The 23,527-nt window shown below is 40.7% G+C and overlaps 2 protein-coding genes across 4 annotated transcripts in view; one reads left to right on the top strand and one right to left on the bottom strand.

The window, feature by feature from the left end:
- Positions 1-83: 83 nt before the first annotated feature.
- On the bottom strand, positions 84-4,248 carry DRC12 (dynein regulatory complex subunit 12 homolog). Of its 2 annotated transcripts, XM_019716252.2 has the most exons (7): positions 4,123-4,248; positions 3,732-3,807; positions 3,220-3,285; positions 2,711-2,830; positions 2,093-2,185; positions 565-695; positions 84-277 (listed from the first exon to the last, which is right to left on the bottom strand). In XM_019716252.2, exons 1-7 carry the CDS (start codon positions 4,174-4,176, stop codon positions 149-151), a joined length of 669 nt encoding a protein of 222 aa, XP_019571811.2. In that variant the 5' UTR covers positions 4,177-4,248; the 3' UTR covers positions 84-148. The 2 variants fall into 2 exon arrangements, with proteins under 2 accessions (XP_019571811.2, XP_074193217.1); XM_074337116.1 differs by lacking the exon at positions 2,093-2,185.
- Positions 4,249-8,520: 4,272 nt separating this feature from the next.
- CBL (Cbl proto-oncogene) overlaps positions 8,521-23,527 on the top strand; it is an 87,318-nt gene continuing 72,311 nt past the window's right edge. Inside the window, exon 1 of one of the 2 annotated variants that reach the window (XM_019716331.2) lies at positions 8,521-9,061. In XM_019716331.2, the coding sequence (XP_019571890.2) occupies positions 8,870-9,061 (192 nt within the window). In that variant the 5' untranslated portion in view covers positions 8,521-8,869. The remainder of the gene's footprint in view (positions 9,062-23,527) is intronic. The other variant, XM_074335333.1, reaches the window with a different exon arrangement.

The raw sequence follows: 23,527 nt of genomic DNA, 5'->3' as shown, positions 1-23,527 counted from the left end.
ATAGTGGGTCAGCCCAGAACCGAGATGTTCCCACGAGAGACACTCATCTTTGCCAAAAAGCCACAACCCCCAGTTCTGTTGACTTCTACATCAAGACAGTTTTATTGCTGGGGCCTCAGAGAGCCCCAGAGACTATATGCTTACAGCCTCAAAGATCCAGGGGGTTGAGTCCAAACTGGCGGAGCTGCTCCTTGTGCCTGGTGAGGAGTCTCAGCACAGCCACCTTCCACTGAGGCTGGATGGCTCTCAGCTTAGCCAAGAGGCAGTCCAGGCTCCCCTACAGACACCAAGCTTTAGGCCCCAGGAAGGAAGAGGGCAAGGTGAGGGGTGCCCCAGGTTGGTCTGTCAGCTTTCCTTGCCAGTGTTTCCTTAAAGTTCGTATTATTAGTGGGTTGACATGGTTTCATCCCCTGGCTGTCTTCCCTCAAAATAGAGCAGAGTTCTCTGTGGAGACACTTCCCCTATCCCCACCCCCATCTGTCATTGTCACACTAGCTGGGGTTTGGGTGGTGACGAGGGAGTGCTGGGTACTGGGATGGCTTGGCTTCAGAGGGTGGTGCTTACATGTAAGATTTCCTCATACTTGGCCTCCATGTCTGCCACCTGGGTCCGAAGCTGAGCCAGAGTCCGGTCCCACTCTCTGAGGGCCTGCTCGGCCTCTCTCTGTGCAACCTCAGCCTTCCTCTGGCATGTCTCTGGGAGGTGGAGCAGAAGGATGAAAGAGGACAGAATCGTGACACTCTACCCTTGAACAGAATCTCCAAAGGTACCCAAGAAGTGGAACTTGAGTGGAATCATTCCAGACTCTCCAGAGTCATCAACGTTCCCGTAGTTCCTATAATGAGTTCAAGTGCCATTAAGTAGAGAGTAGTGGGCTTGGGACAAGACATATGGGTCCCAAATCTTGTTGTCACTTACTACCTCTGTAACGTTGGGCATGTCTTTCTCTGAGCCTCATGCTCTTCATCTTTAAAGAGAGAATGTCACTACTTCATAGGCTTGTTGTAAGAGTTATATGTGATAATGTATGGGAAAGCACCAAGTATATAGGAGGTGCTCAATAAGCATTGCTTTCATTTAAATTTGAGATAATGCAAACATTAGGAAATGAACTCAGTGTATGCATGGCGGATAAGCAACTCTTAGATATCTGTAGCTAAACTAAAGCTATTTTAGGATAAGAAAACTTTGAAGCCAATATTGTGAAAGAAATCTTGTGTGCTGTGCTAAAATATCTTTTTTTCCCCCCCAGGACTTTATTGGGGAATAGTGTGTTTTTCCTCCAACCAACAGCCATCTGGCCACCTGGGAGCTCAGCTGCAGCGCCCACCATCCCTTGCAGGAGTTGAACCGGGAGCTCAGCTCAGCTCATCTGTAGCTCCTTGTCTTCATTCTAGTTACGGAGGGTGCAGCTCGCTGGCCCGTGTGGGAATTGAACCGGCAACCCCGTTGTTCAGAGCTCGCGCTCTAACCAACTGAGCCACCCAATTGCCCTGCTAAAATATTTCAGTTCTATCCTGTAACCAAGAATGAAAAAAGCGAAAACTTCCTGACATATATATATATGTATATGTATACATATACATACACACACACACACACACACACACACACACACACACACACACACACATATATATATTTGTTTATTTGGAAGGTTTATTCACTTATTTAACAAATAGTTATTTAGGGTCTATTATGCCCAAGGCTTTGAAGATATGGAAGGAAGGAAGTCAAACATTTTCTCTTAGTTTGGTTGTAAAAATTAGTTAAACTAAAAGGGAATATGTTTTGCCTATGAGAGACATGGCAGTGGTGGGGAGGAAGAACTGGATTTGGAGAGACTATTGAGAAGGGGAAATGGGTGAGAGACTTCTTTACTTAAGACCTTTTTTCAATCTTAAGATAACTTAATATTTTTGCCATTCTGACCCCTCTGTTTCAATCCTCAGTGGTGGGATAGTCAGTGGAGAAAGTGATATAGAGCCTAGATTGCAGTCTTCTAGAGAAGGCCCATCTTCAGTTCACCCCTTCAGGCGGGACCTCCTCAGTGATCCTCAGAGAGAAAGGCCTCAGAGGGTGGGGAGCCTACCTAGCTGCTCCTGAAGGCCCCTCATTTCTTGCTCCAGCTGCCTGCTGCGGGTCTCCATCTCCTCTTGCAGGGCCTGGCACTGACGACTCATCTCTGTGGTGGGGCCGTGGGTGGCCAGGGACCCACGTGGGGATGGAGTGGCAGAAAAAAGAAGGGAAGTTGGGGGTGTGTAGGGCTCTGCTTGGTCCAGAAGTGGGACAGAAGGACAAAGGCCTTCTTGATTCTTGTGGTGATTCTGAGAAGCTGGGAGACCCTGAAAACCTGGGGAAGAGCTAGGAAACCAGACCCCCTTCCCTCATACCAGCTCAGGATGGGGATTGTAGCCCTTCTCCCTATTCACTCCTGTGGGATGAATGAGATCAAGGCCATGGCTGCATTTTGTAACCCACAAAGCATCAACAACATGGCATCAGGCGTCCTGGGAGGTCCCTGCCTGGAATCCTAGAAGCCTCCCTTTCCTTCTTTCAGGTTCCTGCCTGATTTGTGCTGTGCTGGGAAGGCTGAGACTAGGCATGGCAGATGGAAGTCCTCCCTGATTTCTTTCCTTGCATCCTCTGGCCCCTTGGTATCCTCTTCCAGGCCCCTGTCTTCTGCCTACTTACTTGACGGACCACACACCTGCATATATGGCCTTCCCTTCACTTCGAGTCCCCTCCAGTTCAGCCTCCAGCCCTTGCAACCTCAGCTTCAGCTGGTCTTCAGAAGCCTTGGCTCGGCGGGCCTCACCCTTCCACAGAGCTGTGAATAGTACCAGAGCAGCTCTCAGGGCTCACTGGGGAGCCCAGTAAATAAGTCCCCATGAGCTTGATAGACTCTGCCCACCTCTGAAAACCTGGTGGCAGGCTTCCAGCCTCTCATTCTCATTCTGGGTAACCTCTCCCCCCGGCCCCAGAATCCCATGGGCTCTTCGTTATGAAGAAGCCAAAACTTCCTCTATATTCTGGCTCATCAGCTCTCACTGCTCACACCTTCCTAACAATCTCAACTCATGACAATCTTTTTCTACTAGGAGATGGTTAGAGATCAGCTCAGCCCCTCACCATAGCTCCAACCCTCCAAGCCCCCAAAGATACAGAAATGACTGATTGGCCCACCTCTATTGCCCCCAGAGCTTCCATCTTTCTTACCCAAGTGGTCTCGGAGCAACTCCATTTCCAACAGTGTCAGCCTGTGCATGGATTCAGTCTCCACATCTGCCCTGGCAAGTTGGCAGAGCCTCAGCTTATCATGGTCTCAGCCTTCCTTACTCCCCTCCCATTCTCATCCCACACTCCAGACTTTCTTCCTGCAGGAGATGTGAGGACCACTAACTGAGAGATCTCTATGGCAGAGTCTACTGAGTTCACCACTGTGTCCTCACTATCCAACATATAGTAGGTACTCAAAATATGTGTAATGAACATATAAGGAAGGCATGGAGCCAAAAGGGGTTCAAGGGAGGTGTGGGTGCCAATTTTCTCACTTTTCACTTTCCCAGCTCCATGAAACCTGGTTTCGAGGAGATGAAGGGAGAGGGTCAAGAAAGCTCCATTGTGTCATGCAGAGGGCTGAATTCTCTCGAGCACCTCTGTTTGGTCTCTGAGCCAGAGCATGGAGAAACAGGGGATACCCACCTCCACCCACGCTGACTCTCCAGTACCTGCATTCCTTTTCTTCTTCTGTGCCTCAGCTTTCATCCTTTTTTCTTTGGTCTTAGGTGGCATCTCCTTGCGGTCCTGGGGGAGAGAGGGGACTTGTGTTTAGGTCTGGACATGGGGAGGCTTTCCTGATCTCTAGACTGAACCAGGAATCCCAGGAGAGTTAGAATTCTAGTCTCTAAGTCTGTCTCTTATACTTTCCAGAAGCTTCCATTCTTGGTCTCCTTGGAACCTTAGGCAAGGCTGGGGTCAGTAGAGAGGATGGAGCTGTTTCTGCCTATCAATGAATCTCTATGTGCAGAAATCACTTCTCTCAATTCTCTTTTGGAGAAAAAAAATCTCAGTATCTTGTCGCTTCCCTCTTCCCATCATCCTTACCCTGACTCTTCCTACCTGTAGGACTCCCTCTTGCCTCTGTTGTGTCTGTCTCCCTGTGGAGTGACCCATTCATGGGGAGGGGCAGAGAAAAGGCCCAACCAGCTAGGAGCCTGAGGAGGAGATTGGATTCTGGGAGCCAATCCGGGGTGGCAAATTTCCTTTGGGGGCAGGACTGAGAACTGGAAAGTTGGGTTTCCAGAGACTGCATGTTGTCCAGGCAACTGGGAAACACGGAGTTCATAGGAAGGTGGAATGGGCTAAATATAAAGCTTAAAATACCAAGGTCCCAATTATTTCCTTATCCCAAAATCCAAGTGTAGTTTGAGGAGAAAGAGCTTTGGAGCCCATTAGCTATGGTTCACTTCCAATCACTTCCATGTAGCACTGCCTGCAATTTGGAGATTTACAAATGACATATTTACACATGCCAGATTTACACATTTGAAACAATGCTGTTGTGTTGATACAGAAAAATAGAACTGACTGTAGCCATTTGGGGGCAATTTACATCCCTAGATCTCATGAGCAAAATGACACTATTAGGCTTAAAACTGAAGATCCTCTTCAGGAAGGCATTCTATGGGTAGTGAGGGAAAGAAATGCTGGAAAATGTAGTTGAGAGTTTCCCACTTCAGAGAAATGAGACACAGAGGAGAGGTAGACCCATGGACTCTAGGGTACTAACTTAGAGGGATGCAAAAGTAGAAGGTAAGGGCACTGGAGACAAGAGCTGTGAGTTCTAGTCCCCACTCTGGTTATGTAAACTTGGGCAAACCACTTCACTTTGCTCAGCCTCAGTTTCCTTGTCTTTAAATTTTTGATTTTGTAAATCCTGAAAGGCCTGGGTTTTAATTGGGTATTTACAGGGCTATTTTCTCTCATGGTGATTTAATTTGTTGCCTCTCTTTCCCCTATTCCCTTATGTGGTTGATTTTTAAGGCAGGTGCTGAGAAACTCCTTTTGCTCTGGGCAGTATTGAGTTGGTTGGGGCTCCCTCTAGTGGACTTGCTTGACCTCTGGACTCTTAAATTTTTTCTATTTACGTTATTTATGAGGCAAGGTTGGAAGTGCCTCCCTCTTGGAGATACTTCCTAGCATCTTGCTGGAGTCATGGGTGATTGGAAAAACAAATTTTGGGGAAGGGAGTGTGATGGATGACTTGTCCTTGTTGGGCAGCCCCCACCATCCCTCCAACCCTGTGCTATGGGGAGCCTTGCCATCTGTCTGCCACCTGAATCTCTGGGCACCTTACTCGCTAGAATGAAAACAGCAGAAACTTTGGGACTCTGCCCCTTTTGGACTAAGGGAATTGCAGACTCTTTCTTTAGCTATTTCTCTCTATTTCTGTCCCCCTCAACATTTTTGGTCAATTGCCTGTTGTCACAGCAGATCTGAAGAAATAGCTATGAGACCTGGGAATAAAAAAATCCTTCCTTTGGAGATAAGGCAGATTAAAAAAGAGGCTGGTTTATGTTGACTTGTCACCTGCAGGATATTTCTTTGATCCTTTGGACATTTTACAGATTGAAGAGAAGAACCAGGCTGGTCCTTCGAGGTGCTTACAGTTCCTGTACCTGAGATAACCATCACATTTTCCAAACACGGAGAATACTTTTCTTCCAATCCTGAAGTATGTTTTTTGTTTATTCTTCCCCCAAAGCCTCCTCTCCCTGCTTAGGAATGCAGTAGAGGTTCCTGTCCTAGTTCTTCTCCTCAGCTAGAAGTCTGTTTGGGGATGTTTGCCATGAAATGATTAGTATCTCTGTTATGCTGATGCACGGAATGACATATTGAGGACACAGGTTACAGAATACAAACAACATGTCATGCCTCAGAAGAGCATATACTTTTCAAATATGTGCAGTCAACTGACTTTCAGGTGCAGAATGAGGATGTGGTTTGGGGTGAAGGTGAAAGAGAATAAGAAAAGTGCCACATGTCACATGATGTGATACAAACTGAGTTAGCTCTAGAATAACTCAGGAATGAGAATGACATTGTGATCAACAATCCAATCCTATCTCTAGTACATTTTTAAAAACAAGCCAAGTAAAAATTGTGAGAAAAGGTCAATCTTTCCTTCTTTTTTTTTAATCAACTCAGGTTAGAGGTGAAAATAGGAAAGATCATTTCAGCAGAACTCTGTCTTCCTTTGAATAGGCTCACATCTGTGAATTTTGAAGAGAGAGAGAAGAGAAGGATCACTCTCTACGCTTTATTCAGATGTGAGAGATAGGTCATTGTATATTAAAAGGAATATGGCTTACTGCAGCAGAAACAAAGTGCAAATTATACAATTCCACTCTACACAGACTATACTGAAGATAATACAAATTGGAAGCCTTAAGCCATGCCAAAGATGTGTAGATGATCTAGACAAGCTCAGTTCCAAGGGTTAATTTCTTACCTATACTCGATTAAGTCTAGGATTTGATTATGAGGGGAAGAAATACCTTTGTGTACCTATACGGTGCTACTAGGTACTGTGGAAGACAGAAGTTGATAAGACACTGTAGCGTAAATTAATGTGTGGTAGGTGTGAAAAATAAATGGTTATTGAAATTTAGAGGAGGGAAGGATTATTTCTAGCTGGAGTGTCTGGTGAGGAGGATAATATTTGGGTTGAGTTTTGAAGAGTGGATTGGATTTTAGTAGCACACTTTAGGACACAGAAAATGCTCTGAGTAATAGTTATGAAAAAAAGAATTGTGGTATTTTGTGACTTGGTGAGACACCCAGCATAGGATTTATGTATTGGAATAGTATAAAACTGCAAGGTAGTTTGGAATTAGATCATGATTCTTGACTTCATTCAGGAGGAATGGGGAGTATTTAAAGTTTTTGTTGTGATGCTGACTAGTCTGGTGCCAGGATAGAGTGGAGACAGCAGGACAACCAGTGAGGAAAAGGTTTCAATAGACCAGGGGAGAGAAAAGGAGGGCCTGAAACTAGGGCAGTGGCACTAGGGATGTTAAGTTTTGACCATTATCTAAGAGCTTTGCCTATATTTTCCCCTGGGAGAGTGTCATAACTCTAGGTAGGAACTGATCAAAGGAAATTCTACTGATAGGAAATGATAATATTTACTCCATAATCAATCGTAAAGGCCACTGAATTGCAAAACCAGGATGTCTGGCTGAAGGGCCCTTGAGTTCACACATATTTTTACAGGATTACTTGATAAGCTTAATTCCCTAATCAGTCAAGGGCTTTGTGGGGGGATCGAAGGTCCTACTGGGTGTTTATTGACACACCAGGGCCTGCAGGCTCCCAAAGCTGAGGCTCAGAATTAGCAAAGTAGGGCAGGGCACTTCCTCCTTTCAGAGGGAAGTTCCTTTTTTCAAAGTTCTTCCAACGGAACTCTTCGATTAGAGAAGTGGAAGCGACTGGGAACTGCATTCAGCTCCGTGTGAGCAATGGAGTACTCCTCTGGCCAGGGCTCACAGCTGTTTCTGTGGTCAGGGTCTGATGCGGGTGGTGCCTGGCCTGCGGTGCAATGCACTGAGCAGGAGAATCTTTTAAAATTTAAAAAAAAATATTTTATTGGGGAAGGGGAACAGGACTTTATCGGGGAACACTGTGTACTTCCAGGACTTTTTCCAAGTCAAGTTGTCCTTTCAATCTTAGTTGTGGAGGGCGCATCTCCACTCCAAGTCCAGTTGCCGTTGTTCAATCTTAGTTGCAGGGGGTGCAGCCCACCATCCCTTGCGGGAGTCCAACTTGCCGAGAGCACGAGAGCACACACTCCACCCAACTGAGCCATCCAGCCGCCCCTACGCCTTGTCTTCATTCTAGCTACAGAGGGCACAGCTCGCTGGCCCACGTGGGAATCAAACCGGCAGCCCTATTCCCCAGAGCTCACACTCTAACCAACTGAGCCACCCATCTGCCCCCAGGAGAATCTTAAGTACATATTCAATTCCCAGAAAAGGAACTAGTGTTCTGAAGCCTAAAAAGGGGGAAGTGTTTTGTTTTCAAAGGTCAAAGGGCCTGGAAGAAGAGCTCACACCCCGAGTGTCTCAATCCTTTCTGGGGTCTCATCAGGTTTGAACAACCTGCGCATTCACATTCCTGTCCTTGGTCCAGACTTAATGGGGAGTTTAAAACACCAGGTGGTAGGGAAATAACTTCCCTTTTACTCCCACAATGTGAGGAAGAAAATAACTTTAAGCTCAATTTCCTCCTTTGTCAGGAGTAAGGAAAAGACTTGATGTTAAGATTCTTTTTATAGCTACCTGTATTAAATAATCCAACGACCCACTCGAGGGCCAACCTAAAGCCCACAAGAAACATGGAGGGCTCGGCTTCTGCCTTGTGCGCAGACTCCACGTTAGATCCGCCCCTTCATCGCCCCGTTTCTCCAGCAGAGGGCGCAGGCGCGAAGGTTCCGCCCGGCCCCGCCCCGGCCCGCCCACGAAGGTAGGGGCGGGGGAAAGCGGCGCGGAAACTTGGCCGCGGCTCTCCGGGAGATTGTAGCTTTGGTGGGAGTAGCACAGGAGGGGTCGCTACCCGGTGGGGACTAGGCAGCCCGCTTTCCCAAGGTTGGTGCGCTCCTCCTGTCATCCGGCTCTTATTCTCAGAAGGGGCGCGCCCGCGCGGATCCGCGCTCCCGGCACCGCCCACTCCCCTCCTGGCGGCCGCCCCTCCCTCCGCCCCGACAGCCGGCGGCGGTGGCGGTGGCTGGGTGAGGCCCCTCCTTCACCTCGCTTGCAGCGGAGCGGAGCGGGCGGACGCGGCTGGACCCCCAACGCTCCACCGGGCCATGGCCGGCAATGTGAAAAAGAGCTCTGGCGCCGGGGGCGGCGGTGGCTCCGGGGGCTCGGGCTCGGGCGGCCTGATCGGGCTCATGAAGGACGCCTTCCAGCCGCACCACCACCACCACCACCTCAGCCCCCACCCGCCGGGGACCGTGGACAAGAAGATGGTGGAGAAGTGCTGGAAGCTCATGGACAAGGTGAAAGGCCTGCGAAGGATCCGCGGGAGCAGGGGTGGGCGTGGGCGGAGGGGCCGAGGGAGGGGAAGGAAGGGACAGAGGAAGCTGGGGGAGGGGACGTGTCATGCGAGGTTGGGGAGGAGAGGAGCTGGGGTGACGGGGCTGAGGGGTGGGGGCTGTGGGGGTGGGGAAGACACCGGGAAGATGGGAATCGGCGGTGGGGGAAGGGCTGCGGCGGTTGGGAGTGGGGGAACATTGAGGTGGTGCGTTTAGGGTAGCGAGACAAAGATGGGGTGGGGGCTGGGGTGAAGGTTAACTGGGAAGTCACCCGGGCGGAAGTTTGAAGGGGTTTGCGGAGTTTGGGGCTCTGTGCAGGGCATAGGGATGTGGGTCACGGAATTGGCCCCAGGAGATAGGAGGCAGGGGATGAGGAAGAGTGTTTGATTTACCGGCTAGGGCTGTTAGCTGTTTGAGGAGCCGAGCTCTGACTAGTGAACTGAATCACGTTTTGGGGTTCTGATAGAAAGGCCCGGGGTCAGGACCACTCCGCAGGCAAACTGTGCTCTGGGTGATCGTTCAGTTTTTTTCTCATTAACGTAACACCAAGATAAAAGAAATAGGGATGTTTAAATGGATCAAGGAAGCTTTGCTTCACATCTACGTAGCACTAGCCCAAGTTTATATCCTCCAAAACATTGGATGTGATCCATTGCTGGTGCTCAGATATGCACTGATTAAACCACAAGTTCTGGTTAGAACCATTATCTTCGGAAAGATGTATTGACTGAGCATGCTAAGCAGCAGATTCTTACTTCTTCCAGAACTTCCTCCTTAGAGTAACACACTGCTTTTAGCTGGGTTCTACTTTTTGTAGCAGACCTGCCTCCTTATTACAGGATCTGACTTTAAGCTTGGATGAGATCTAGCTTCTTTGATTACTTTAAAAAAAAAAATTTTTTTTTAAGCAAGTGTGAAAAATAACGCCTGTATATTTAGCCACTTTAAGTTTGGCACTTGGATGAATTTTACTTCTTTGTAGGTAGTTGTGTCTATATCATGAAATAAGTAGTTAGTTGCAAGTACTTAAAAGTGTTTAAGGAGTCTAACAATTTGTTCCAGAGATTCAAAACAGTATTTCCTTGATATTTTTCACCTTATTAATTAATAACTTATTCTTGGAAAATTCATACTGCGGATGAAAAGTGATTAGGAAGTATTTGGCATATTGTAAGAGAATGGTGTTATTGCCTCCAGAGTAAAATTGGTTTTTGGGGATACTCTCTGGTCCAAGCTTCCTGTTCTGTCAAGTTCTTCATGGATTGTTTTGGATTAGCAACTGCTAATGAAAATGATTATGAAGCACTTGGCAAATAATCAAGGTACTATATAAATGCTTCATAAGTCCTGCGTGTGAGTTAACACTTCTGTAGTGCATACCAGTGGTTTCAGAGCCACTTTTTTCAGAGCTGGCTTTTCTCATGTGAAATTATTGGTATTGTAATTAATGATGCAAGTATTTGTATGTTGATTATATTGGTGTTGTCATTTCATTATTAGAAATTGTAATAAAACTATTACAGAAAGTTAGACTTGTAAAGGGAACTTTAAATGCTTTGACATCTTTTTTAAAAAATCGAATGTGTTCAAAATCTGAAGTTTGTGGGTTTGCAATTTAGGGATTTACAGTTAGGACAAGAAGGTTCTCCTGGAATAGAAAACAAATTTGCATTTCTAGTTAGTTTCTCATATAAAACATGCTTATGCAGTTTATTAAAATTGTATTGATTAGAGACTTCTCCTTAAAAATAATAAACTTTATGTCAAACTTTGGAGCCTCTGTTAGGTAGTCCAATTCAGATCCCTCCCTGAATCTTACTCCTTCATGTCTTTAAAGTATGTGTGTTGAATTTTTATTTCTTCTGCAGAATGTTTAATTATTTGGGAAGAATAAAGAGGATTCAGTTTTGAATGAAAATGCTTTTGAGATGTTGCTAGCTAGTTTCAAGGAAAGTAGGCTAACTTTTCTATTCTCGTATGGGGAGAGGGATTTTTTTCTTTGTTGCTTGTCTTGGAAGATAATTTTTAATACTCTCTATGCTCCATGTCACATATTACTAGTTGGGCTGAAATGAAAACTTAGTTCTTCTTTCTGTTGTATGAGTCTGATAGGTTCATTACTACTGCTTTCCAGATTTTCTGAATAAACATTACTTCCGTAGTGTTGTTACATTGCACAGACATAGTCTCTTACTCTTGATGTTTTAAGCATAGATGTTCTCTTTTTTCACTGTTTTTATTGTTGAAAGTCTTAAATGTGTCACTAACCCTACTTGACTTCATGTGGTATAAGTGGTGAAGAACTTACCGTTAAATCCACAAATGTTTTCACACATTTATTGAACTTAGCTCTAAGTCACCATTTCATACCTGTTTTATACTTGGTATTGAAGCTAGATGAATATTATTCCAGTCTGTTATTAATCAGTTTATTGACTGATCCTGCAATATTGAATGTATGCAGATGGAGAAGTTGGTATGAGTCATGGATTCTGGTCAACATAGGCCTAATTTACTAATCCATTCATAGGCTCAATTTACTAATCTGTTGTGGAATTTAAACTCATTGGAAAAATGCTTGTGTTAGAACACTTGTTATTAAGACGTGCTCAGCCCCTAGTTTCTTTTTTTAAATATCCCAGTATATTGTAATTAAAATTTGTGTAAATGTATATGAAGATAGTGACTAGTAAGTTAAGAGACAACTGGGCAGGAGGCGGAGAGAGAAATCATATAAATTAATGTAAATGTAAATTTACAAGAATTAAGGTATTTAGTTTAATGAGAGACTCAAAATTCCATTATGAAGTAGAGATGGAGGTGGAAAACTTTTGCCAAGGAACAGATAGTAAGTATTTTAGACTTTGCTGGCCACGTACTCAGTGCTATATTCTTTGTTGTTTTTACAGCACATTAAAAATGTAAAAACCATTCTTAGCTTGCAGGTGTACAAAAAAAAACAACTGCAGGCAGTAGTTTTCTCATTTCTGAAGTATAGCATCATGCTGGCAGTGTTTTAGGTCTATACTATGTTTTTATTTTAAATTAGCTTGCATCATTAAAACATTAAGGTGTTGGTTTTTTTAATGGGATATAATTTATTGGAAAATGCTTCCCCTTAAAGCATGAGTTCAAAAAACTGTTTTCAGAAGATGATCCTTCTTCCTTTTGCCACTTACCTCCTTTTTACACTATCTGCCCCATTCCCGCCCAAAGGCACCTTGAGTTAACTTCCTACATTTTAGCGTAAGATGCACTTAATAGAATTTATGAATCAGTATATTTCACTGGATTACTTTCTTCTTACCTTTCTTCCTATGTTTGCACACTCACTAAATCCCAAGCATAGTACCAGGTGTAAATTCTTATACTGCTGGAGATTACATAATAGTGATAACTGACTATGTAAGTATGTACAAAGTGATAAGGGGCCTCTTAAGTTGAAACATTGTGTACATATTTCTTCTGTTTATCTTAACCTCTCAAGATTGTAAACTCCATGAGGACAGCAACTATAATCAGTTTATCTCCTGCAGTGTTCGGTCTTGAGGTCTTACACAATACTAAGTGCTTTGTACATACTTGTTAAATTGCTTTGTGTGCCCCAAAGGAATTACTGAAAGGAAAAGTATGGGGTGGGAATCAATATTAATTACATTAAATTGACTGACTTCTTTCAGTAGCCCTTAGGTGGTATCATCCTTGTTTTATAGAAGAAGGTAGGCTCAGAGAGTTTATGTAATTTAGTTAATAGCGGAGACTGACTTGGAATCCAGGATTACCTGACTCCGAAGGTTTAGTTGTTTTCTCCATACAGTACCTGCTCAGATATATGCAACAAAGTCTCAGTAACAAAAGTCATTTATTCAGAAAGTGACCTATGTAGGTATACAACAGCATTACACACATACCCACATACACACCTGCCATTCACACACTCAAGCAAGGTAGAATGAATGATATTAAGATAGTGTTTAACTAGTACCATTTAGTGAAATATCTGTTATCTACTTTTAAGTTAAGGGTTTGTGTCTTTTCAAATTACGTATACTGGTTATTTTGCATGATGATCATAGAGGCTTGTACACATTATTTTCCCATTACACTTAATTCGTTATCTGATAGCATTTATATATATATATATATATATATATATATATATATATGCTATCAGAGATATATATATATATGTATATATATATATTTTAATAAATGGTGGAAACTTATACTTTATTTTTTTAAGATTTTATTGGGGAAGGGGAACAGGACTTTTATTGGGGAATAGTGTGTACTTCCAGGTGTTTTTTCCAAGTCAAGTTGTTGTCCTTTCAATCTTAGTTGTGGAGGGTACTGTTCAGCTTCAAGTTGTCCTTTCAGTCTTAGTTGTGGAGGGCGCAGCTCAGCTCCAGGTCCAGTTGCTGTTGCTAGTTGCAGCGGGTGCAGCCCACCAACCCTTGCAGGACTCGAGGAGTTGAACAGGCAACCTTGTGGTTGAGAGCCCACTGGCCCATGTGGGAATCGAACCGGCAGCCTTTGGCGTTAGCAGCATGGAGCTCCAACTGCCTGAGCCACTGGGCTGGCCCACATTTATGTTTTTTATTTCGTCTCTCTCTTCCCCCACTAGAGCTCCTCAGGACCAAGACTTTGTCTAATTTCAGTTCCTGTGCTTAATAAATAGTACTTGCTGAGTAAAGTGCAAACATTTACCAAAGTGAAGTGGGATCAAAACATATTCTCTCATTTTCTATATAATTAATTAGGGGGATCGGGTAGGGAATCTTTTTATTTTTTATTATTGTATTTTTCGTACCTAATTGAAGTAACATTTACTAAAAGTAATTTTACCCTTTTTGTTTATAAAGATAATATATAGTCATTGTAAAATGTGAAGTGCTGTTTTTATGCCTATTAAGAATCCCCCAAAGGATGTAAAATTCTTCATAATTCCTTATGAAACATGAACTCAATTGACGTTAATAGAAATTTTGAAAGTATATAGAATAAAAGTACCATTAGGTCAAGGGAAGAAGATAATCTGCTATATTCAGTTTGTGACTTTAGTTGAAGTTTTTGGTGACTTTTGCTATATAGCAAAACCTGTTTTTAGTATGTTGTTAGTCAGCAGTATACATGTAATGAACCTGATAAGTCATGAACACATTAGCCCCTGACTCTTCACTTTCAGCAGAGTTCCTATTATAGTCAAACATACAATAATGTTTACACAATAAAAAATTATTTCTCTAATGACTAATCAAGAACATTAAAAGAAAAAATGGACTAAGTATTAGTTTGGAAACTGAGCCTAAACTTCAACCACATTTTCCAATGAAATGGTTAGTTCTGATCTACATTAGGTTTGTTAGAAGAGGGGGATTGTAACAAGGAAGTCATTGTGAAATGTTTTTATGATTAGCACATTTTGTGCTGGAAGGAAATAGGTGGGAGTAGTCAACCAGGAGCACTGGAAGCCAGCTCAGCTCTGTCCCCACAATGTTCTTTCCTGCAACAGCTTCCAAAAAGAGGAGGGGAAAGGGGTGCTTATGATGGCATTGGTGGTGCACACCCTCTGGGGATCCAAGCCCTGGGGAGATGCAGTGCTTCTGCCATGGAAGCTCCCATCGTTTCCTCAGAAGAAATCAGAGTGACTCTGGGTCTTCTCTCGGCAGCTTTTGGGATGGATGGTGAGTCTTGCTTAGTAGACTGCTGCTTGGGCACCTTCTTATAACCACCACTGACTGTTCCCTTCCCTCTGGCTCTGGGATCAGCTATGGAGAAGTCTTAAAATTAGGCCAACTCACTGGTACTTCAGTGAGTGGCATGAGATCCTAAATCCTGCCTTCTTTCTTAGACTCACTTTGAATAGCAGGACATTAGTGTAGCACTCTTTGTTTAAAAAAAAAAAAAAAAAAAAAAAAAATATATATATATATATATATATATATATATACATATATATATATATATATATATATATATATATATATATATATATATGAATCATAAAATAAATAGAACAAAATGTAAAAGTCTGCTTTTACTCTCATACCCCAAAATGGTTACCCTCTTCAGCGGTAACTACTGTCTACAGTTTGGGGTCCATCCCTCCAGTCCTGTCCTTTTCCCTAAGTGGCTCTGAGAAGGTTGGATGGACAGCATTGCCCTTGAAAGATTTATTGACTTGGTTAAGTTGTTGACTTTTTAGCATTTACTAAGACTGATAACTAAGTTCTACTCATTTCTTACAGTATTGTAGAGCAGTTTACAATTTCACATCTGCTGATACATCAAAAATCTCAAATAATGTGTCTTATGAGAATGAAACTGAGATTCAGAGAGATTAAATAATATGTCTAAGTCACCCAGCTAATACTTTCTTTTCTTATGTGGCTCTTGAACTGGTATTCAAACTTTGTTAAAGTGATTTCTTATAAACCAGTGCTTATCAGACTTCAACATGAATTCAGATCATCAGGGATTTAAAATGTACAGTCTGAGTAGATCTGGGGTGGAATCTGAGATTCTGCATTCCTGACCAGCTCCCAGGTGAAGTCAGTGCAGTTGCCCGGGGATCACACTTGACATAGCAAGGCTCCACATGGCAGCTGCTTTTACTTTAGAGAAGCTTGACAGGGTTTTTTTTTTTGGATTTTTTGTTTTGTTTTAAGTAATGGCAATAAAGTATCCTATTTCTGTTTAAGATTTCAGTTATTTTTACTTTTTAAAAGTAATACATACTTATAAAATAAGAAAAATTGTTAATCAAAAGTGAGATTTTAAAAATAAAATTGGTTCTAGAATTTTTTCTTTTTAAAAGTTTGCTACATTAGAGATTTTTTCATGTTAATACCACTTATAGGTCTTCCTGAATTTTTTTTTAAGGACTGTATAAGATTTTATAATATGGATATATGTATATATACACTTAATATATTCATATCGATAATCTTCTAGGTTACTTTTTAATTTTACTATTAGAAACTATGCTTCAGTGACTATCCATTATGCAGTTTCTACATGTTTTGTTTTTAGAATAAACTCCTAGAAATGAAATGTGCAGAGTCAAAGGAATCATTCATTAAAGTTTTAAGAAATATGTATTGGCACATGGCCCTCCAAAAAATCTGCTTCCACTCACAACCCTTGTCTAGCTTGTTGATTTTAAATATGGTAACTGATTCCTAGTTACCTTAGGTGAAAATTATGTTGGCACCTTCCCACACTCACACTTTTATTTATTTATTTTTTAAAAACTTTTATTTTAAGTATGTTTTTCCAGGACCCATCAACTCCAAGTCAAGTAGCTGTTTCAATATAGTCGTGGAGGGCGCAACTCACAGTGGCCCATGTGGGGATCAAATCGGCAACCTTGTAAAGAGCACCGCGTTCCACTGCGCTCTAACCAACTGAGCTAACCAGCTGCCACACTCACAGTTTTATTGAACACAAAATATATACCAGGTGCTGGGCACTTAAAGACCCAGCTCACTCATGCTTAGAATCTGGTGATATAACTGAAGGTATACAGAGGGCTCTGGGATAGCTCTGTGGGAATCATTAGGCAAACTATTACTTAATCCCTGAGGAGAAAAGAAAGGGGATTGGGAATCGGGAGGGACTTTAGACTGAGCAGGCTCATCTGCCATATCCTAATCTACAGTTGTGTCTCAGTTAGGGTCAGACATCCAAAAGTGATGCTAAAATCATTTCATCTCTAGTTCATGATAAGTGTTTGGTTTGAAACTTCACTGATATGTCTGGGCAGAGAATTATTTTGTCCTTTTAAAAATAGAATCCATATATATAAACTGCATGGTTAAGATGGCAGCACATGTCGGTTATTTAATTCTATACACTGTATTAGCTGTATTTTTTCTCCAATTAATGTGATAAAGGAAAGTAATGAGATTGATAATTAGTTATATGTGGCATAGTATCTTTAATAAACAGTGTGGGGTGGTATTTGAGAAGTGTTAGGTAGTAATTACTATTCAAGTCCCTGAATGGAGTTTTGATAAATCAATAATGGAGAATAGTATGTAATTAGAAGTAAAAGGCTTTTTTCTTGGGGCCATTATCTAGTGATGGTATGTTGCTGTAAAAAAAGTATAGCTTTCTGATTTCTCTTTGAAAAACAGTCATGAGTTGGTTTCATTCAAAAGCTTCACTGTGAGTGGCCAGATGGCTCAGTTGGTTAGAGCGTGAGCCCTGAACAACAGGGTTGCCGGTTTGATTCCCACATGGGCCAGTGAGCTGCACCCTCCACAACTAGAATGAAGGACAACAACTTGGAGCTGATGGGCCCTGGAGAACACACTGTTCCCCAATATTCTCCAATAAAAAAACACACGAAAGCTTCACTGTATATTTATACTTGTAAAACGGATAAACCTCTTCAAGTTTCTGAGTTGATGAGTCTCTAAAGGAGACTTTGGGAAATTAAAGTCTTAAGAGACTTGAGAAATTAATTGATCTTTCATTTGTAGAGGCAGAAATTGACACCCAGAGAGATGAATAACTTGCCTAAGGTCATGTAGCCAATTGATGTCATTCATCGAAGTAGAACCCAGGGCTTCAGACTCCTATTCTTGTGTCCTTTCTGTTGTGTCTCCTGTTCTCTTGAACAATATTGATTCTTTGAAAACTGTAATCAAATTTTACATATTTTATGCATAACTCAACATACCGAATACTCATTTTTGAGGTATAGTGCTTATTTTAATCGTGTTTTTAACACATGAAAAAGTTCTCTGTAGCTTCTTTTCTCTTTTTAAAAATTTAGCAATTTCCAAGCATAATTTTATTCCTCTTTATTGTGATTATAGCACTTTCAAAATTTTTTTCTATTGACCACTGAGCCTTGGCAGAAGCAAAGAGAGGAGCTAGGCTAGTGAGAAAGCTATTATGGATGGAGTACACTATGGCAGCTGTGAAAAGATACTGTTGGTTTGCCAGAGATATGCACGTTTTTCCTTTTGACATTGTTCTGAGTGATGCTGTAAATGTACAGCAGAAGTAACCAAAAGGCAGCCAGTTTTGCTATTGCAAGACTTGAAAAGCAAAATAAGGTTGGCTAAATGGAGGCAGACTAAGCAGGAAAATATTTTATCTTTCAGAAACCATTTGGTGAGTTTTTTAAAGCTCAGAGTCTTTATTTGTGCTTTAGTTAACTATATAACTGCCAATTTAAAATTCACTAATAGGGGGAGGTTGACTTGAATTATTCATGGAAGCTTTTTGGAACTTTCCCCCTAGAGGTTATAAATAGGGCATTTTTTTTTCTTTCCAGAAGACTTTACTATCAAAAGAGTAGGTTTACCTATTTATTTTCTTTATGGTCTATATTAGTATTGAAGATTCAGAGTTGTTAGTGGAGTGCTGATTTCCCTGGTCATGTGATGATTCATCTCAAAAAGATCTTGAGAAGAGCAGACATTTAATCTACAAATGATCTTTTACAAGGTTACATTCTAAAGGTAGATAGATAATATTCCTGGAAGGTACGTGGTACTAGTTAGAAAATACGAATTAATCAAGGGTTTTGGAGACTTTTTTTAAAAAATAAATTTTATTGGGGAATATGGGGGGACAGTGTGTTTCTCCAGGGCCCATCAGCTCCAAGTCGTCCTTCCATCTAGTTGTGGAGGGCACAGCTCAGCTCCAAGTCCGGTCGCCATTCTCAATCTTTAGTTGCAGGGGGCGCAGCCCACCATCCCATGTGGGAATTGAACTGGCATCCCTGTTGTTGACAGCTCGTGCTCTAACCACCTGAGCCATCCGGCTGCCCCTTGGAGACATTTTTTAACTTGTTGTGGTAGTGTAAATCTGATGTGTTATGAGGGGTGATATATTTTTTCAGTTCATTGTCATTAACATTTATTGATCGCATATTATAGGTTGGGCAATGTATGTAAGATCAGAGCAATTTTAATTTTAGTTTTTGTTATTGAAAGGAAGTTTATCTTTTTTCCCAGAGGAATTAGGCAAATACTGCATTTTAACGTCAATTCCGTGGTGTTAATACATTTGCCTTTAAATTGGGATCTCTGCTTCGTTAGGACCTTTGAAGGGATGGATACTGTAGCTTTCGTAGATTGTGGGTCACCCTATTCTTGAGGGGCCTGCTGCTTTTTCTCATTCCATGGCTGCCAATTAGTCAGAGACCATGTAGAATGGGGAAGGTAGCTATGGCAAGGGCCAGGATGGTAGGAATAATGGTATCAGTTTCTGGTAGTCATCAAAGGATGATGTGAGGTCTACCATTCTGTTTTCAGTAGATAATTCCTGCCTACATACAAATCTCGTCAAGTAATATGAAAATGGGAGGGGAACTAACACTTACAAAATGCCTACTTTATTGGAAACTGTTCATCCTTTCATAAACTTTTTATTATGAGGTAGGTATTATCTCTTTTTACAGATAAAGGAACTGAGGCTTAGAGGTTAAGAAATTTACTGAAGGTAAATGACTGAAACTGGACATTTAAATATGGTTGTTTGATACAATCTTACCAAGATATTAAAACACTGAGCCTTTTAAATTTTAATTTAAAACTTAAAAGCTTATATTTTAGGCTTCATCATAATGTCTCCTTGTTAATTCCCTGTCTACTGTACATCTCTGTCTCAATCACCCTCTCCACCTTTCTCTCTGCATTTCAGTCTCACTGACCTTTCTGTTCCTCAAACAGATCCAAACCTGTTTCTACTTTAGGGCTGTCGGATTAGTTCCCTCTTTTTGGGCTACTCTTCTGATGAGTCTTCATGGCTGACTCCTTCCTGTAATTTCAACTCTTAACCTAAATTCACCTCAGAAAGCTTTCCCTATTCACTGTTCTAACATAGTCATCCAGCATTTTCTTATTATATTACTCTATTTCAAGTCTCTGCATAGAACCTGATATTTTTCCTGTTGACCTTTTTTTTTTTTTTTTAAAATTATTGTTTATTGCTTGATACAGATTCAGGGATGTTTGTTGTCTTTTCACTTCTGTATCCCAGTGCCTGACATATATTTGTTGAATGATTATATGGAGACAAATTAAAACCATCAGGTATAACTTTAATTTACTGCCTCCTTATCTCTGAATTTATCTCTGTCTGAACCTGCCCTCACTCCCTTTCTTCCTGTTTTAGAGGAAGGAGGTGTCCCTTCTTTTAATGATGTTTAGTGTTCCTAGCTGTGTTGTAGATCTTATTTCCCATGTTTTGGTAGAAACCTCAGCTTTGCATTTATCTCTTTTGCTCTCCTGGTTCTTTCTCTATATGAATCATGTTCAATTTTTTTCTGAAAATAAAAACCTTCAATCAGATACCTCTGGTAGTCTTTGCTAGATGTTGATCTCTTAGTTTCAATGTCAGTCTCCCCTACTGCCTTCCATGGACTAACCGAGGAATCTGTCATTTTAGTATTCTTTATATATATATATATATATATATATACTCGTATTTTGTAAAAATATAGTCTGAATTATAAACAACTGACTTACAAAAGAGGTTTTGGAATATAACTCTTACACGTTGGAGACTGTTTGCATTTGTTTTGTTAATATGAGTTCTTGACTATTGCACTTAGAATATAGTTGTCTTCTGAGGTGGAGTCTTTTTTTCTTGGTTCTGTCATTCCCTTTTGGCTTAAAACTTGCTAGGATGAACAATTCCTAAAACACTATTAAAAATATTCATACATCAAATTCTTTTGTTGATTTAGCTTGTCTTTATTTGCTAGACTTCTATATAGGGCTGTTTTTCAAAAGTTCAGGAAATGCTATACAAAGATTAAAACATCGAGCTTTAGAAAATTTCATATTGTCTCACTCATTTGAAGAGTCACTGATGAATAATCATTAAATTGGAAATTTGCAGTTGTTCTAGATGGACCTGACGATTCCACTTCTGGGGGATCTATCCCTAAGGAAATAATCTGATATATAGAAGAAAAATATGCCCAAAGATATTCATCACAGTGATACTTGCAGTGCTAAAGTCTTGAAAACAACATAAATGTGAAAGTGGGGTTTGATGGTTAAGATATGTTATGGTATATTCATAGAATACAATCATTTAGACATCTTCAAAAAGTTTATAATGAGCTTTGGGTGACACAAAAATACAGGTATTTTAAAATGTGAAATAATGAGTAAGATGTCAGACTTATGCTTCTACCGATGTTGGACTAGGTTGTTTCAAAATACACTGCTAACTAGAAAAACTGCAAGATGTTGAAGAGCAGTGACTGATTATGAGACCACGTTCTGGAAGATAAGGAAAGCTCTGAAATGTGAGCCTGATGTTTGAGGTTGCCTTGTCTATTATTAGGTCATTCCTGATTCGGGAAGTGACAGCTGAGAGGCTGAATAGTTTTCAAAATACTTATGTCAAGGAGGACAAAAATTAGAATTAGGGTCTGCCAAGGTGGAGGGCCCTAGGAAACACTCCAGGTTTTTGGGTTGGGTCCCTGTGGTCTTAAGTGGTAGGAGTAAGGGTGAAACAGAAGTAGACCAGTCTTTATAAGGACTGAAGCCCAGATTTTTAATCTTCTCAATTTTGGGTTAGAGTAAGATGATCGGGGATTCCTACTGTCCCTAGCCTAGCTGCCTGCCAGAAGCAAAAGTAAGTTCTTTCTGAATCATCATCCATGGCTTAAGCTTGTCTATGTCATTTTTATGTACAGCATTCAATAAAAAAATAACTAGGCATATGAAAAGAAAAAATGCAACTGAAAGCCAAGAGGGAAAACTGACAATAGGAACATACCCATGAAGGTACAGATATTTGAGTTATCAGTCGTGGACTTAAGGTATATTTATGATAAATGTGTTAGAAGGATCAAAGACAAAATTGATAATTTTGACAGAAACTTGAAATGATAACGAAATAGAAATTCTAGAACTGAAAAAAACGTAAGAACTGATTAAGAACACAGTGGAAGGTTTAACAGCATAGATACAGCTGAAGGAGAGAATTAGTAAAGTGCAAGATAAATCAGGGAAAAAAATCCAGACTGAAGCATTGAGAGACAAAAGGATGGAGAATACTTAGAAAAGAGGGTAAGTGACATTTGGAAGATGGTGAAAAGGTCTTATATATAAGTAACTGAAGTTCCAGAAGGATAGGAGAAAGAATGGGATAGAAGGAATATTTGATGAGAAATTGACTGATACTTTCCCCAAACTGATGAAAATCATCAAGTCGTAAATTAAAGCTGCATAAACACCAGGAGAAATACAAATAAAATACATCTAGATACATCACAGTAAAGCTATTGCAAACCTGAGCCAAGAAAATCTGAAAAGCAACTAGAGAATAAAAGAAATTTTACCTTCAAAGGAGCAATGAAACTGACACAACAGCCTGCCTTCAACACTAACAGTGGCACCCAGACATAAAATGACGGAAAATAACTGTCAATCTTTTTCCAGTGAAAACAGCCTTTTAAAGTGGATACAAAATAAAGATGCTTTCAGGACAAACAAAAACTGAGAGGATTTGTAGTCAGGCAGACCTACCCTAAAGGAAATACTAAAGGATATTCTTTAGGCTGAAGGAAAATGATTTCTGAATAGGATGAACAGTGTTGGAAAGGGCAGTTATGTGGGTAAATATGAATGGATATTGTTTATATAAAGTAATAGTAATAGTAATAATGACTTGTGGACTTTGTAAGCTATATGGAATTAAAGTGTATGATAGTAATAGCACATAGTAAATGGAGTTAGTGTTCCAAGTTGTTTGGATTGTCTGGAAAGTGCTGAAAGTACTAATGAAAATTAAGATTTCATGAGTTAGAGTGCATGCATGTTATAATCACTAAGGTAATCAGTAACAGAGTAGTAAAAGACTATATTTGACAAGCCAATTGGGAAAATAAAACATACTTAATCCAAAAGAGGGCAAGAAAGGGGAAATAAAGGAATGTGGGACAGGAGAGACACAAAGAAAACAAATAGTAAATTATTTTATTATTTATTATAGAATCGGTACTTATTAGGTGAACTATGAAATTGCCCACATTTGACCTATAGTAATAGTAATTTCATAATTTAAATGTAAACAGATCAAATTTGTTAAAACCAAAGATTGTCAGAATGGATTAAAAGGAAACCAACTATATTCTGCATACGTAGAGTCACACATTAAGTGTAAGAACACAGAAAGTTTGAAAGTAGAAGAATATAAAAAACATATACTATGCAAACACCGACCTAAGAAATCTGGTTTAGCTATGTGAGTGAGATAAAGTGAACTTTAAGGCAAGTAGCATGTTGTGTTACTAGAAATATAAAGAGGGATATTTCATTAATGAAAAGTTCAGTTAACCCAGCAGAAAATAAAAAGGATGTTCAGAAATATACCGTATTATAATTGCATTGATGTATATATATTTTTTAAACTTTCATTTATTTATTTATTTATCCCCCCTTTTCTTTT

Source organism: Rhinolophus sinicus, linkage group LG06 (assembly GCF_036562045.2).
Source record: "Rhinolophus sinicus isolate RSC01 linkage group LG06, ASM3656204v1, whole genome shotgun sequence".
NCBI classification, from domain to species: domain Eukaryota; kingdom Metazoa; phylum Chordata; class Mammalia; order Chiroptera; family Rhinolophidae; genus Rhinolophus; species Rhinolophus sinicus.
Note: the sequence above shows the minus strand (reverse complement) of the source record. Positions and strands in the feature narration are given on the sequence as shown.

Bases quoted from the DNA above. Each gene is read 5' to 3' on its own strand.
- DRC12 (XM_019716252.2), bottom strand. From the start codon at position 4,176: ATGGGTCACTCCACAGGGAGACAGACACAACAGAGGCAAGAGGGAGTC. The intron at 2,831-3,219 runs GTAAGAAAGATG...TACTATTCACAG, and splicing joins GTTGCTCCGAGACCACTTGG to CTCTGTGGAAGGGTGAGGCC. The intron at 696-2,092 runs GTAGGCTCCCCA...TCCACCTCCCAG, and splicing joins GGGCCTTCAGGAGCAGCTAG to AGACATGCCAGAGGAAGGCT.